This window comes from Lepus europaeus, chromosome 5 (assembly GCF_033115175.1).
Source record: "Lepus europaeus isolate LE1 chromosome 5, mLepTim1.pri, whole genome shotgun sequence".
Taxonomy (NCBI): Eukaryota; Metazoa; Chordata; class Mammalia; order Lagomorpha; family Leporidae; genus Lepus; species Lepus europaeus.
In genome coordinates, this window is record NC_084831.1 from 6,103,593 (window position 1) to 6,116,924 (window position 13,332).

Consider the following 13,332-nt stretch of genomic DNA (forward strand, 5'->3'; position numbering starts at 1 on the left):
CACAGGGAAGCCACACGCGAGGCCAACGCTTGGGCTGGTGTCAGAGGTGGTGCAGGAGTCTGGGCAGGCAGAGGATAGAGCGCGTTCAAAGGCCCAGGGACGGGAGCCACTGTTGCATCAGCTACAACGAACCGTGTGACCTTGGGCCAATCTATCCTGCTTATCCATAAAAATGGAAAGAACACAATACCGCTGCCAAACACCGTGCGTGACCAATGAGAAATGCACGTGAAAGGCCTTGGACAAACTGTTAGGTAGGAAGCCAGAAGTTGAGCCTGTGTGTGTGAGTGAGGCCTGAAGACCAGCACCCACTGCGGAAGCTCCAGAAGCCCAGCATCTTGCACTTCAAGGTCCTGCCCAGACCCTGATGACCTCCCAGCTGGTCCCAGCCCTTCCCCCAAGGAGAGCTCCCAGGAGAATCCTCTCTCCTCTGCTCCAAAGGGGTTACCTGATAACATGGGACAACACAACCCCAGCCTAAGGGAAGCCCCCCTCTTCTACCTGGGCACCAGCAAATCTGGGGAAGAATTTGCTAATTTTCACCCAAGAAACCCTTCTTCGACCAGGACTCTCCATCCTTTGTCCTGGAGGAGAGGGGGAGGTGGGTAAACAGACTCCCTTAAAAACCTAGGGAGTAGGGGGCCAGCGCTGCTGGTAGGTAAAGCTGCTGCCTGCAGCGCTGGCATCCAATATAGGTGCTGGTTCGAGTCCCAGCTGCTCCACTTCTGATCCAACTCTCTGCTGTGACCTGGGAAAGCAGTAGAAGATGGTCCTTGGGCCCTTGCACCTGCGTGGGAGATCCGGAAGAAGCTCCTGGCTCCTGGATCGGTGCAGCTCTGGCTGTTGCAGCCAACTGGAGAGTGAACCAGTGGATGGAAGACCTCTCTCTCTCTCTCTCTCTCTCTCTCTCTCTCTGTGTAACTCTGACCTTCAAATAAATAAATAAATAAATCTTAAAAAAAAAAAAAACTAGGGAGTTCAAACGGACTGCACGCTCAGCCCTCTGCTCTCTGCTGAGCCGCCCGCCTGGCCTGCCCAGGTGTGCTCTCTCCATTCAACCATGTGACCTCGCTCTCCCCAGTCCCAGCGACTAGGCACGCTCTCTCTGTCCCTTCTGTTCTGACAGATGCCCCGTCCCCAATAAAGCCTTGTCCCTCTGCTCCCTGTTTCACGCCTGAATTCTTTCTTGTGTGAAGACAAGAACCCCACAGCTTCCACGGCTTCCACGGCCTTCCCTCTGGTAACAAAACTACCACGAAGGCAGCTGTAGGCAGTCATACAGGTTAAAATTGATCAGGTTTGTGAGCTGGAAGACCACGCCTTCACCACGCCCCTGTGCGACCTCATGCCAATCAGGTTCATTAACCACTCCCCTTTGGAAATAGATTAAAAGCCTGGAACACAGTGTGCCCGCCCCTTCCTTTCCTTGGCCTCTTGCCAGTAGGAGGGGCTCTGTGGCCCTCAGGCTACCTGCCCCAAGCTTCCTGGCCTAGAGGCTCCTCCACGGGGCTGGTTCCTGGTGCTCGGTATGAATCCAGACGTGCCTCTCTCCTATAGATAGGGCTCTCACTCTCCTATGCATCTTTCGCACTGAATAAAAGCTTAAAAATGTACCATGCTGCCTCATTCACTTAGGCTGGTATTCAGAATTCTTCTCTGAGTATTAGGCAAGAACCCACACAGGCTCATTAATATTAGAAATTATTATTAATTGTTATTAAATTATTATTAAATATTATTAATATTCGGACTTATTAATATTAGGAATTTATTAATAAGCACATGGTGATATCCTATGGCACCCCAAATTCCGGTTTCAGCGAGGTCTGTTTAGGTGTGCAGCACACATGGCACTGACAAGCCTTGGACAAGAAGGCAAGGAAGCCGGGTGCTACCTTGGAGTTGAGAGCCTGGGGCAGGGGCAGGAGTGGTGGCACTGTGGGTTTGACAGTGCTTCAGCACCTGTATCCCATATCGGAGTGCTGGCTCAAGGCCTGGTTGTTCCACTTCCGATCCAGCTCTCTGCTTAATGCTCCTGGAAAGCAGTAGCTGGTGGCTCAAGTGCCCGAGTCCCTGTGGGAGTCCTGGATGTGTCAGGTGGGAAGTCAAAAGTTGAGCCTGTGTGTGTAAGAAAGGTCTGAAGACCAGCACCCACTGCGGAAGCTCCAGACATGGGGCAATAAGACCTCAGACGCCCTAAGGGAAGACCCACTCCTCTGCCTGGGCACCAGCAAATCTGGGGAGGAATTTGCTAATTTTCACCCAATGAACCCTTCTGCCAGGACTCTCCATCCTTTGACCTAGAGGAGAGAGGGAGGTGGTAAACAGACTCCCTTAAAAACCTAGGGAGTCCAAACGGACTGCACGCTCAGCCCTCTGCTCTCTGCTGAGAGCCCGCCTGGTGTATTCTCTCCATTCAACCATGTAACCTCAGAGACTGGGGGCTCTCTCTCTCTCTCTGTCCCTGTCCCCAATAAAGCCTTATCACGCCTGAATTCTTCCTTGTGTGAAGACAAGACCCCCACGGCTTCCATGGCCTTCCCTCTGGTAACAGATGGAGTACCTGGCTTCAGTCTGGCCCAGACCTGGCTGCTGTGGGCATTTAGGGAATAAACCAGTGGATGACAGATCTCTCTCTTCTCCCTCTCTCTCTGTCACTCTACGTCCCCAATAAATATACATTTTTAAAGATTTGTTTATTTATTTGAAAGGCAGAGTTAGAGAGAGGCAGAGGCAGAGAGAGAGATCTTCCATCCACTGGTTCACTCCCCAAATGGCTGCAATGGCCAGAGCTGCACCGATCTGAAGCCAGGAGCCAGGAGCTTCTTCCAGGTCTCCCACATGGATGCGGGGGCCCAAGGACTTAGGCCATCTTCTACTGCTTTCCTAAGCCATAGCTGAGAGCCAGATCGGAAGTGGAGCAGCTGGGACTCAAACCAGCGCCCATATGGAATGTTGGCACTGCAGGCGGTGGTTTTACCTGCTATGCCACAGCACCGGGGCCCCCAAAATAAATAAATATTTTTTTAAAAAAAGAAAGCCTGGGTCCCAGCGCCGAACACCTCCTGAGAGAGGAGCCAAGATAAAGGCTGGACTCCTCGGACGGAGTCTCAGATCTGGAATCCAGCTCGGTTCCCGCCTGGTTGCCAGCCAACAGTGCTGTCCTCCAGCGGGGTCTCCACAGTCATCTTGAACGAAGACAAACTTCGCTTGCAGCTAACACAGGGATTTGCCAGACCCTGGAAGCATGAAGAAACTCACCTTTTTCATCTCTCTTTCCTTACTTCTTGTTTTCCAGACATCTCTAGTAATAGCGAGAGATTTTCCTTCTTTGGAGGCTTGGGAACCATGGCTTTAACATAGAGTAGTCGCTGTATTTGCATTCTGGATGACTGCACCTAAGAGTTGTTTTTAAAAGAGTCCCAGCAATCAAATACTGCTTGGCTCTCTGGCCGCTGTGTTTGCACACGATTCCCCTCTTGCTCAAGCTCTCTCTGTGTTTACACAAAGGGACACTAGCGGCTTGGTCTGGCTAAGGCGCTTCTGCTACCAGCTCTGGGGGCAGGTGCCTCTGCAAGGGGTGACGGACTGGAGGGGCTAAGCAGTGGCCTGTGAGTGAGACCTGGGGTCCCTCCCCACAGCCCCCCACAGGGAACACAAGGAAGGGGGTGGATTTGGGAAAGTTTGGGGAGCTACCAGTGCCAGGTGAGTGATGAGAGGCCAAGGTAACAGGTAAGTTTCTGGCATAGGGCCCGTGCAGATGGTGTCACCACCAGGACAGGAAATGCCAGAGGCAGAGCAGGTTTGGGGGAGGGGAAGGAGGAGTTCAGATCAGGATATTCAGTCATAGGCTCCCAGGTATTACCAGGTGACAGGTGCCACTCGGGGAACAACTGTGAAGCAAAGAAACAAGGTCCCTGATCCGAAAAACAGCGAAATAAGGAAGGAAGGACATTCAGTCATGCTGTGCATTAATCAACAGGGTAACTGCAGAAGCCCAGGCAGGAGAGCCAGCAGTGTCATGGGACAGAGCGGGCCACAGGCTGGCGGGGAAGACCTCTGTGTCATCTGGGCCAGGCCTGGGGTAAGAAGACACCAGGCTGAGTGACAGCGGCCCAGGTCACACAAGCAGGGAATCAGCCTGGATGTCACCAGAGACTGCTGCTCGGAACTTGTTGTCTTCCCACAAGAAAGAATGCCGACCTGGGGCCTGCGGGGCCGTGGGGCGGTGGGCCGTGGGCTAAGCCACCATCTGCAATGCTGGCATCCCATAGGGGCGCCAGTTTGAGTCCCAGCTGCTCCACTTCCAATCCAGCTCCCTGCTGATGGCCTGGGAAAGCAGCAGAAGATCCACGAGGGAGACCAAGATGGAGCTCCTGGCTCCTGGCTTCAGCCTGGCCCACCTCTGGCCGTTGTGGCCATTTGGGGAGTGAACCAGCAGACAGAAGACCTCTCTCTGTCTCTCCCTCTCCCCCTTTCTCTAACTCTGCCTTGAAAATAAATAATTTAAAAAAATTTTTAAAAGTTCAGATGTGAGACAGAGAGTGGCCAAGTTTAATGAAGAGAGCACACTGACAAGGAAGAACTGACAGCACCATCTGTGTCCAGACTGCATTTTCATGGGTATGGGTGTGGGCCTCTGTTTCTCCTCCCCACTCCCTCTTCCGGGATACTGTTGGGGTGGAGGGCTTTCTGGATGTGGAGTTCTTGAAATTCGTCCCTTAGTGTGGGGTGGGGGAAGGTTCTGCCTCCCCCAGGAGAGAGTTGAGACCACCTAACGAGGTCATCCAGCAAAAGCAATACTTTAGATAGGTAACTGCTGGTCAGGCTTGTTTCCACATTTCTTTCCTCATTCGGCCACACGAAAGTTCCTATTTTCCTCAAAAAAATTTCTCATTTTCCTTTGGTCCCACTTGCACACATAGGCTAATATCTACCTAAAGTTACCTTAACGTGGATGTCTAAGTCCAGCCGGGACATGATCAAAAGGAAGCATACGGCACCATATAATGCTATTACAGAAAGATCCAGACACAACATGACGCTAGGGTGCGACCTAGATGGACGCTTATATGTTCTTTCTCCAAGCCAGATGGCAGGTGCAGAGAGGTGGCCTCCAACTTGTCATTTGTGTACCTTTTTGCACACATAGCTGCCATAAAGTAAACTTTTTTAAAGGCAATGCCTAGGGCCTCGCTGGCCTTTGCCAAGCCTGATTTCGCCGCCTTGGAGCAGCGACCAGGCAGCCCCAGCCAGTTCTCACCCCACCACTCACTGGCCTAGGCCAGCCCTAGTCAGGCCCCCGCAGGTGGCGGACCCCGCCCCAGGCTGAAAATAGGCCCCGCCCACACCCTCCAGCCGGCCAATGAGAGCGCGCTATCTCGGCCCACACCCCCGCCGCGCCCCGCCTCTCCGCTGGCGCCGCCGCGTGACGTCACGGCCCGGCCCCCGCCACGTGACGGCCGCGCGCCGGGCTCTCGCTCTCGGCCCGGCTCGCGCCGCAGAGGCCGGTGAGGCGCCGGCGGCGACGCCCGCGGAGGGCGCGGGGCGAGCGGAGCCGGGCGGCGGGGCCCCGCGCACGCATGGCGGCGGCCTGAAGGCGGCGAGGCGGGCGGACCCGGCGACCTCGCGCACCCCTCGCGCCGCCCAGCGCCCGCGGCTGCCGGCGGCGGCGAACCGGCGCGGCCATGGCGACGGGCGCTCAGCAGAAGGAGAACACGCTGCTGCACCTCTTCGCCGGCGGGTGAGCCCCTGCGCCGAGCCGCGCGCGCCCGGGCCCTGCCGCCTCGGGGGGCGGCGGGGCAGGGCCTGGGGGCGGCCGGGCGCGTCCCCTCAGGGCGATTGTCCCGCCCTCGGCGTCCGCAGCTCCGCGCCTCCGGCGGGGCCGGGCCGGGGCCGGGGCCGCTGGGGGTGGGGGCGGCCTGGCGCCCCTCCGGCTGCGCCCCCGCCGCTCCGGCTGCGCGTCGGGTCCTCCGCCCGGGCCCCCAGCAGGCAGGGCCAGGGCCCCGAGGTGGCGGGGGGCCGGGGTGCAGGCCCGCCACACGTGGGAGGGCCGGACGGGGGCCCCGAGGTGGCGGGGGGCCGGGGTGCAGGCCCGCCACACGTGGGAGGGCCGGACGGGGGCCCCGAGGTGGCGGGGGGCCGGGGTGCAGTCCCGCCACACGTAGGAGGGCCGGACGAGGTCCCCGGAGGGTGGTGGCGGGGCCCCGGTGGTAAGGGCGCCCTTCGTCGGCGGGCAGGCGCCCTAGGTTTCTTGCCGTGGAGGCAGAAGTCGGATTGGAGAGACTGGAAAGGGAGCCGGTTTGGGTTTTTTTTCTCCTCCTAGAAAATAGAAGTTTAAAAGGTTTTGTTTTTTTTTTCTTGCATCGCAGCCGGCGGGTGGAGGTGGGGGGCGAGGGCGCCGGGGGTCTGGCACAGCTCCCCGCGTGTAGGGCGTTTTAGGTAAAGGAGACTTCACCGTGGGTTGCCCATTTGAGCCTTAGGTTGCAGCCTGGACTTGGCACCAGCGAGTTCGCAGTCGGGCAGCTGGGTGTGAGGGTGACTGATGGACGTGTGGCTGCCGCCCCTCAACTTTCTCTCCGACCGAAAGCCCCCGGGTCGCCCCCCCCAGCCCCTCCCTCCGTGTCTCCGGTGATGTTGCCTTTGAGAGTCACCCACGGGGGAGGCGGTCTTTGGGGAAGACACGCTGTGTGTACATTTGTCGCTCTGGAGAATTTTAAATGAGCTGGCTGGCCGGCGGCGAGGTGGGCATGTGACAAATGTCTTTGTCACCGGGAGCGATGCACGCCGGCTAACTGGTGGCCCTGCCTCCCCGGGCCTCCCCGTGCCCTCTGGGCGCAGGTGCTCCGCATTGGCCACAGCGCTTGGGTTGATGGAGACGTGGGCAGTTTATTAGGGTGGTGCCTGGAGCCAGTCCCTGGTTAGCTGCGGTCTGGAGTTCCTGTGCCTGCACATACTCGAGAGCTTCGCAGGGGGCGCTCTCAGCGCTGCTGCCGGGATTGTGACCCATGCCGGGTGGTGGATCAGCGGCTGGTACAGGACGGCCAGTTGTGGGGGTGCAGTTAGCCCCTGGGCCTTTCTCCCGCACTACAGCACCTGCTGCTTTGCGCCGTTACTAAGCTGGCGCCTCTCCAGAGAGCTAAGTTCATGCCTGTGAGGAGCTTTCTGAGAAGTCAGCCCCCTCCTTTAAAAATGAACCTGTCACATTTGTGCTGTGTGTTGAACAGCCTTTCAAAACTGTGACATCGAACAGGGCAAGTACTATTAAAATATGGTACTGAACAGATACCGCACCGGAACTTTGTTCTTCTTTTAATGGAGATACACAGAGACAGAGAGAGCTCCCGTCTGCTGGCTCTCACCCCAGATGCTTGCCCTGGTGGGTGACAGGAATCCGATTACTTGAGCCGTCACTGTTACCTCCCAGGGTCTGCATTAGCAGGAAGCAGGAGTTAGAAGCAGGAGCTGGGGCTCGAACCCAGGCACTTGGATGTGGGGCGTGGGCGTCTTAACCACCAGGCCAACCGCCTTCTCCCAGGGTCGCCCTGTGGGAAGAGAATGCCTAAGGAAAATACTAAGTGCTGTAGAGAAGGTTCTATGGTGTACGTGTTCTCCCAGGGTCGCCCTGTGGGAAGAGAATGCCTAAGGAAAATACTAAGTGCTGTAGAGAAGGTTCTATGGTGTACGTGTTCTCCCAGGGTCGCCCTGTGGGAAGAGAATGCCTAAGGAAAATACTAAGTGCTGTAGAGAAGGGTCTATGGTGTACGCGTTCCAGGTGTAATTTAACGTTCATTTCTAAAACCGACCCCCGTCCTGTGCGTGGCTGTCTGGTAGAGGCGATGGTGTTCCTGGAGGAGTCGCCCTGCGGCATCCGTGCTCCTCTGCCTTCAGTGCGTAGATCGTGGGGAGCTAGCAGGGAAGGAGCTCTCAGGATGTTGGAGCAACTTACAGCATGACTTACCCTGGCCACACACTTTCTTTTTTAAAGATGTATTCATGTGTTTGAAAGGCAGAGTTACAGAGAGGCAGAGAGAGAGGTCTTCCATCCACTGATTCATCCCCCAGATGGCTGCAACGGCCAGAGCTGGGCCCATCCGGAGCCAGGAGCCTGGCACTTCTGCGATGGAGGGAACCCACATTGGCCACCAATGTGGTCTCCCATAGGTGCAGGGGCCCAAGCACTTGGGCCATCCTTCCACTGCTTTCCCAGGCCACAGCAGAGAGACGGATGGGAATTGGAGCAGCCACGACTTGAACCAGCGCCCACATGGGATGCTGGCACTGCAGGCCACCTGCTATGCCACAGCACTGGCCCCTCTCATCGTATATTTTCTTTCTCATCTATTGTTGCTCATTCTTTGCCATTAGAAACAACTGAACAAACTCATGTTTTTATTTCCTTTGGATAAACCAGAAAAGTACAGTTCCTGAATCCAAACATTTTTAGCAGCACTTGACCAGCTCATGGGCTAGGTTACTTGTGCAGGAGCAAACCTGATGCATTTGATCTTGATTTTTAGCACCTGTAGGGTTTCTGCTTTCTTCCCTTAGGGTAGTGTGGTTGTCAAAAAGCTATTCAAACACATTTTTCTATTACAGAACAAAGCTTGTCATTCCTTTTCTGCTGTTTAAACAACATCTCATCCAGAAAAACACCGAAGGCCTGATTTGCCAGGGAAATCCAGGAAGTTCTGTCTGTCAGAGGACTTGGGGGTGCTGCTTGTCCATTCATGTCAGGGCTGCCTTCCCCTGATGGGCCAGAGCTGGCATAGCTGGCATAGCAGGGTGGCGATTAAGCCATGGGCTCAGTGCCTGAAATAGCTGGACTAAGCCGTTGTAGATTTAGATTGGCAACCTGGAATAGATGCTCTGGGTCTTATTTTTGTAGGGTTTTTTTTTTTTTTTTTTTGGTGTTATCAAATAGACTTACGTACCTTTGAAACATATTTTAAAGAGAACATGTTGGTCTTTAGCATCTTAGAATATATAGCCCATAGATATTTTTTTAAAAAAGATTTATTTATTTTATTTGAAAGAGTTACACAGAGAGAGAAAAGGCAGGGAGAGAGCGGTCCTCCATCTGATGGTTCACTCCCCAGCTGGCTGCAATGGCCGGAGCTGTGCCGATACAAAGCCAGGAGCCAGGAGCTTCCTCCGGGTCTCCCATGCGGGTGCAGGGGCCATCTTCTACTGCCCTCCCAGGCCATAGCAGAGAGCCAGACCAGAAGTGGAGCAGCCGGGCCTCGAACCAGTGCCCATATGGGATGGAGGCGCTTCACGCCAGGGCATTAACACACTGCACCACAGCGCCAGCCCCGCCCACAGATATTTTAAAAATTCAGTATTCCGGGGGAGGGGGGGCCTGTGCTGTGATGCAGCAGGTTATTGCCCTGGCCTGAAGTGCTGGCATACCATATGGGCGCTACTTCTAGTCCTGGCTGCTCCTCTTCAGATCCAGCTCTCTGCTATGGCCTGGGAGAGCAGTAGAAGATGGCCCAAGCCCTTGGGCCCCTGCACCTGTGTGGGAGACCCGGAAGAAGCTCCTGGCTCCTGGCTTTGATTGGCATAGCTCTGGCCAGTGCGGCCATCTGGGGAGTGAACCAGCAGATGGAAGACCTCTCTCTCTGTTTCTACCTCTCTCCGTAACTGTGTGTTTCAAATAAGTAAAATAAATCTTAAAAAAAAAAGTTCCGTATTCCACCCCCTACTATGAGCAGCTGTCGCCAGGTATACTCAGGTTCTGTGCTGTTCCTACGTGTTTTTTTTTTTTTTTTGAAGATTTTTATTTATATATTCGAAAGCCAGAGTTACACACACACACACACAGAGGGAGAGGCAGAGAGAAAGAGGTCTTCAATCCACTGGTTCACTCCCCCATTGGCCGCAACGGCGGGAGCTGGGCCAATCCGAAGCCAGGAGCCTCCTCCCGGTCTTCCCTTGTGGGTGCAGGGGCCCAAGCATTTGGGCCATCTTCTGCTTTCCCAGGCCATAGCAGAGAGCTGGATAGGAAGAGAAGCAGGTGGGACTAGAACTGGCGCCCATATTGGAAGCCAGCACTGCAGGCGGCGGCTTTACCTGCTACGCCACAGCACCGGCCCCTGCTTGTTCCTACATTTAATCTGTGTCACTAATGGTTACTTTTGAAGCATGAGGGAGTCCAGAGATGGTGCAAGTTAGATTTGTTTTCTAGAACAAGGTGGAGAGGTTGCAAGACTTATTTGAAATACTGAAAGAAATTTTGATTAAGCAAATATACAGTTTTGCCTAATTATGAACCTGGCTTATATATTGCTATGAATATAAATTTACTTTTATATATATATTTATATATTTTAATTCTTGACAGGCAGAGTGGACAGTGAGAGAGAGACAAAGGTCTTCCTTTTGCCGTTGGTTCACCCTCCAATGGCCGCCGCGGTTAGGCGCACCGCGCTGATCCGATGGCAGGAGCCAGGTGCTTCTGGTCTCCCATGGGGTGCAGGGCCCAAGGACCTGGGCCATCCTCCACTGCACTCCCTGGCCACAGCAGAGAGCTGGCCTGGAAGAGGGGCAACCGGGACAGGATCGGTGCCCCGACCGGGACTAGAACCCGGTGTGCCGGCGCCGCAAGGCGGAGGATTAGCCTAGTGAGCCGCGGCGCCGGCGATGAATATAAATTTACTTTGATTTCATCCACTGTATTTGTATGTGTGAGAAACACTTTTTAATCATTTGGTATCTGACTGAGAGATTCCCGATAGGATTTTGGCTTCATGCACTCCGGAGCTCCTGTTTTCTTCACAGCGACGTCCCTAGCACCAGGCATGCTTCAGTTGCTTCATCAGCACTCATTAGTGACTGGGCAGGCGAATAAAAGACATTTTGCATCTTACCTGGCATATAGATTAATGTCTCAAATAAGGATAAGCGGTATTTTATCTGTGAATTAAGAATCTGGTACCACGCTAGATCTGCTGAAGCTTGCTCTTGTCTGTCTCTGAAAGGATTCTCTTTGGTCTTATAAATTACTGAAGCTTTTATTCACTCAGGTGCTATTTTACATATTCTTTGCAGATGGAATCAATGCAGGAAAGAGCCTCTAAAGGAGAATTACATCAAAAATGGTTTTGTTTAAACTGAGTGAATGTATAATTTGCATAATCAAAATCCTGCGAGGTTTATGCCAGGTATTCAGATAGAACTTCCCAGAAAATTACAGTGTGTACAGAAAAGCAACTAATGTTTTTGCAAGTAGGGACTAAAGAGGCAGCTGATGAGAAGGAGAAGTTACTAGAAGCGCAGGCAGTAGCAGCTGTTGGCAGAGCCCGTTTTGTGCGCTGGAGGAAGCTGGGAGTGTGGAAACCAGTTCACTGTCAGTCGCTGGCTGTGGCTGTGGCTCCGGTGCCTAATGCCAGTGAGTAAATGTGTTAGGAAACAGAGGTTTCTGGAAACACAGTTTTAAAAATTATCCTGGTTGGGGCCAGGGCTGTGTTATAGCAGGTGAAGCCTCCACCTGTGGTGCTGGCATCCCATGTGGGTGCCAGTTGGAGTCCCAGCTGCTCCACTTCCAATTCAGCTCTCTGCTATAGCCTGGGAAAGCAGTAGAAGACGGCCTAAGTCCTTGGGCCCCTGCACCTGCGTGAAAGACCCAGAGGAGGCTCCTGGCTCCTGATCAGCCCAGCTCTGGCCGATGCGGCCATCTGGGGAGTGAACCAGAGAGTGGAAGACCTCTCTCTCTGCCTCTGCCTCTCTGAAACTCTGCCTTTCAAATAAATAAATAAATATTTTTTAAAAATTGTCCTGGTTGTGTGAAACTCAAGAGTTCAAAGATAAAACAATATGTGTGAGCAACTTTAAAAGTTTATGTGGCCGGCGCCGTGGCTTAACAGGCTAATCCTCCGCCTTGCTGCGCCAGCACACCGGGTTCTAGTCCCGGTTGGGGCGCCGGATTCTATCCCGGTTGCCCCTCTTCCAGGCCAGCTCTCTGCTATGGCCCAGGAAGGCAGTGGAGGATGGCCCAAGTCTTTGGGCCCTGCACCTGCATGGGAGACCAGGAGAAGCACCTGGCTCCTGGCTTCGGATCGGCACGATGCGCTGGCCGCAGTGGCCATTGGAGGGTGAACCAACGGCAAAAAAGGAAGACCTTTCTCTCTGTCTCTCTCTCTCACTATCCACTCTGCCTGTCAAAAAAAAAAAAAAAAAAGTTTATGTAACAGTCTGATCATGTTACGTGGCAGAAACCCCAGTGTGTATATTGCAGGTGATCTGTAGCTTTGCCCTGCTGTAAGCTAGAGGAGGGAGGCGCCCGGTCCTCAGGGGAGAGCCAGCAGGTGCTCTGTGGGTGTGACAGGAGTGGCTGAATTTTATGTAAGCAGTGCTAGACGTCACTCCTGGAAAGGCAGAATGAGAGAAGGTAGAGGGGTTGGGGGAGGGAGGGGGCATATTTATAGAAAAGAGAACAAGTGAAAAATAAGGAAAGGAGCAGAGAAAATCCGCTTAAACCTTTTTTTTTTTTTTTTGGAAAGTTAGGCAAGTAGACTTCAGAAAGTAGCCACCACGCCTGCCTGCTCTCAGACATGTGGTGTTAGCTGCTGTGTGTAGCCTCGCTGCCACTGTCTTCGCATCCTTTGCTGTTTGCTGAGTGGAATGTCCCAGAGTCTTCTCTGGACTTTGGCTTCAGGGACTAGAGCGTTATTACCTTAGGAGTGAAATTAAATTGATATCCAGGAAGTCTCTCCGTGGCTGTTAGAAACTTGGCCTGCTACAGACAAGCGTCATAACTCCTCTCTGGGAGAATACTTACGACAAACTCTTAAGTACTTCCCTGAAAAATCGAGGTTTGTTTTTGGTTTGGTTTTGTTTTTTGACGGGTCTCATTTAGGAGGCTTTAAGTTGTAATAGAAAAATCTCTCCAGCTGGCTTGACTCTTGGTCCATACACCTGCATTCTAGAGGAAAAACAGACCTAAGGTGAGGCCTTGTCTAAGCAGCACAGCAGTGTCACGGGCCGTCACTGACTGCTGCCTGCCAGAGCGTCCTGATTCTCAGGTCGGTCTTTCCAGCAGCCCCTTGTGTCTCCCCAGGCTGGGTGCAACTCTGGCCCACCTTGCACACAGGTCTCACACTAGGGATTGCGCCTGGCCGGTGCCGCTGGGCGTCTTGAGCTGGATCCTGTGTTCTCTGAGCAGATGCTGGGGAAGTGGGTGGTGGTGTGCTGGCGGCTTGAGTGCGTCAGGGTAAGACTAGAAATGAGTTCAGGCCGGCGCCGCGGCTCACGAGGCTAATCCTCCGCCTTGCGGCGCCGGCACACTGGGTTCTAGTCCCGGTCGGGGCACCGATCCTGTCCCGGTTGCCC

The 13,332-nt window shown here is 54.0% G+C and overlaps 1 protein-coding gene across 1 annotated transcript in view; it reads left to right on the forward strand.

Annotated features, from left to right (window-relative positions):
• Positions 1-5,638: 5,638 nt before the first annotated feature.
• SLC25A33 (solute carrier family 25 member 33) overlaps positions 5,639-13,332 on the forward strand; it is a 40,115-nt gene continuing 32,421 nt past the window's right edge. Inside the window, exon 1 of the mRNA XM_062193085.1 lies at positions 5,639-5,743. Within this exon, the coding sequence (XP_062049069.1) occupies positions 5,688-5,743 (56 nt within the window). The 5' untranslated portion in view covers positions 5,639-5,687. The remainder of the gene's footprint in view (positions 5,744-13,332) is intronic.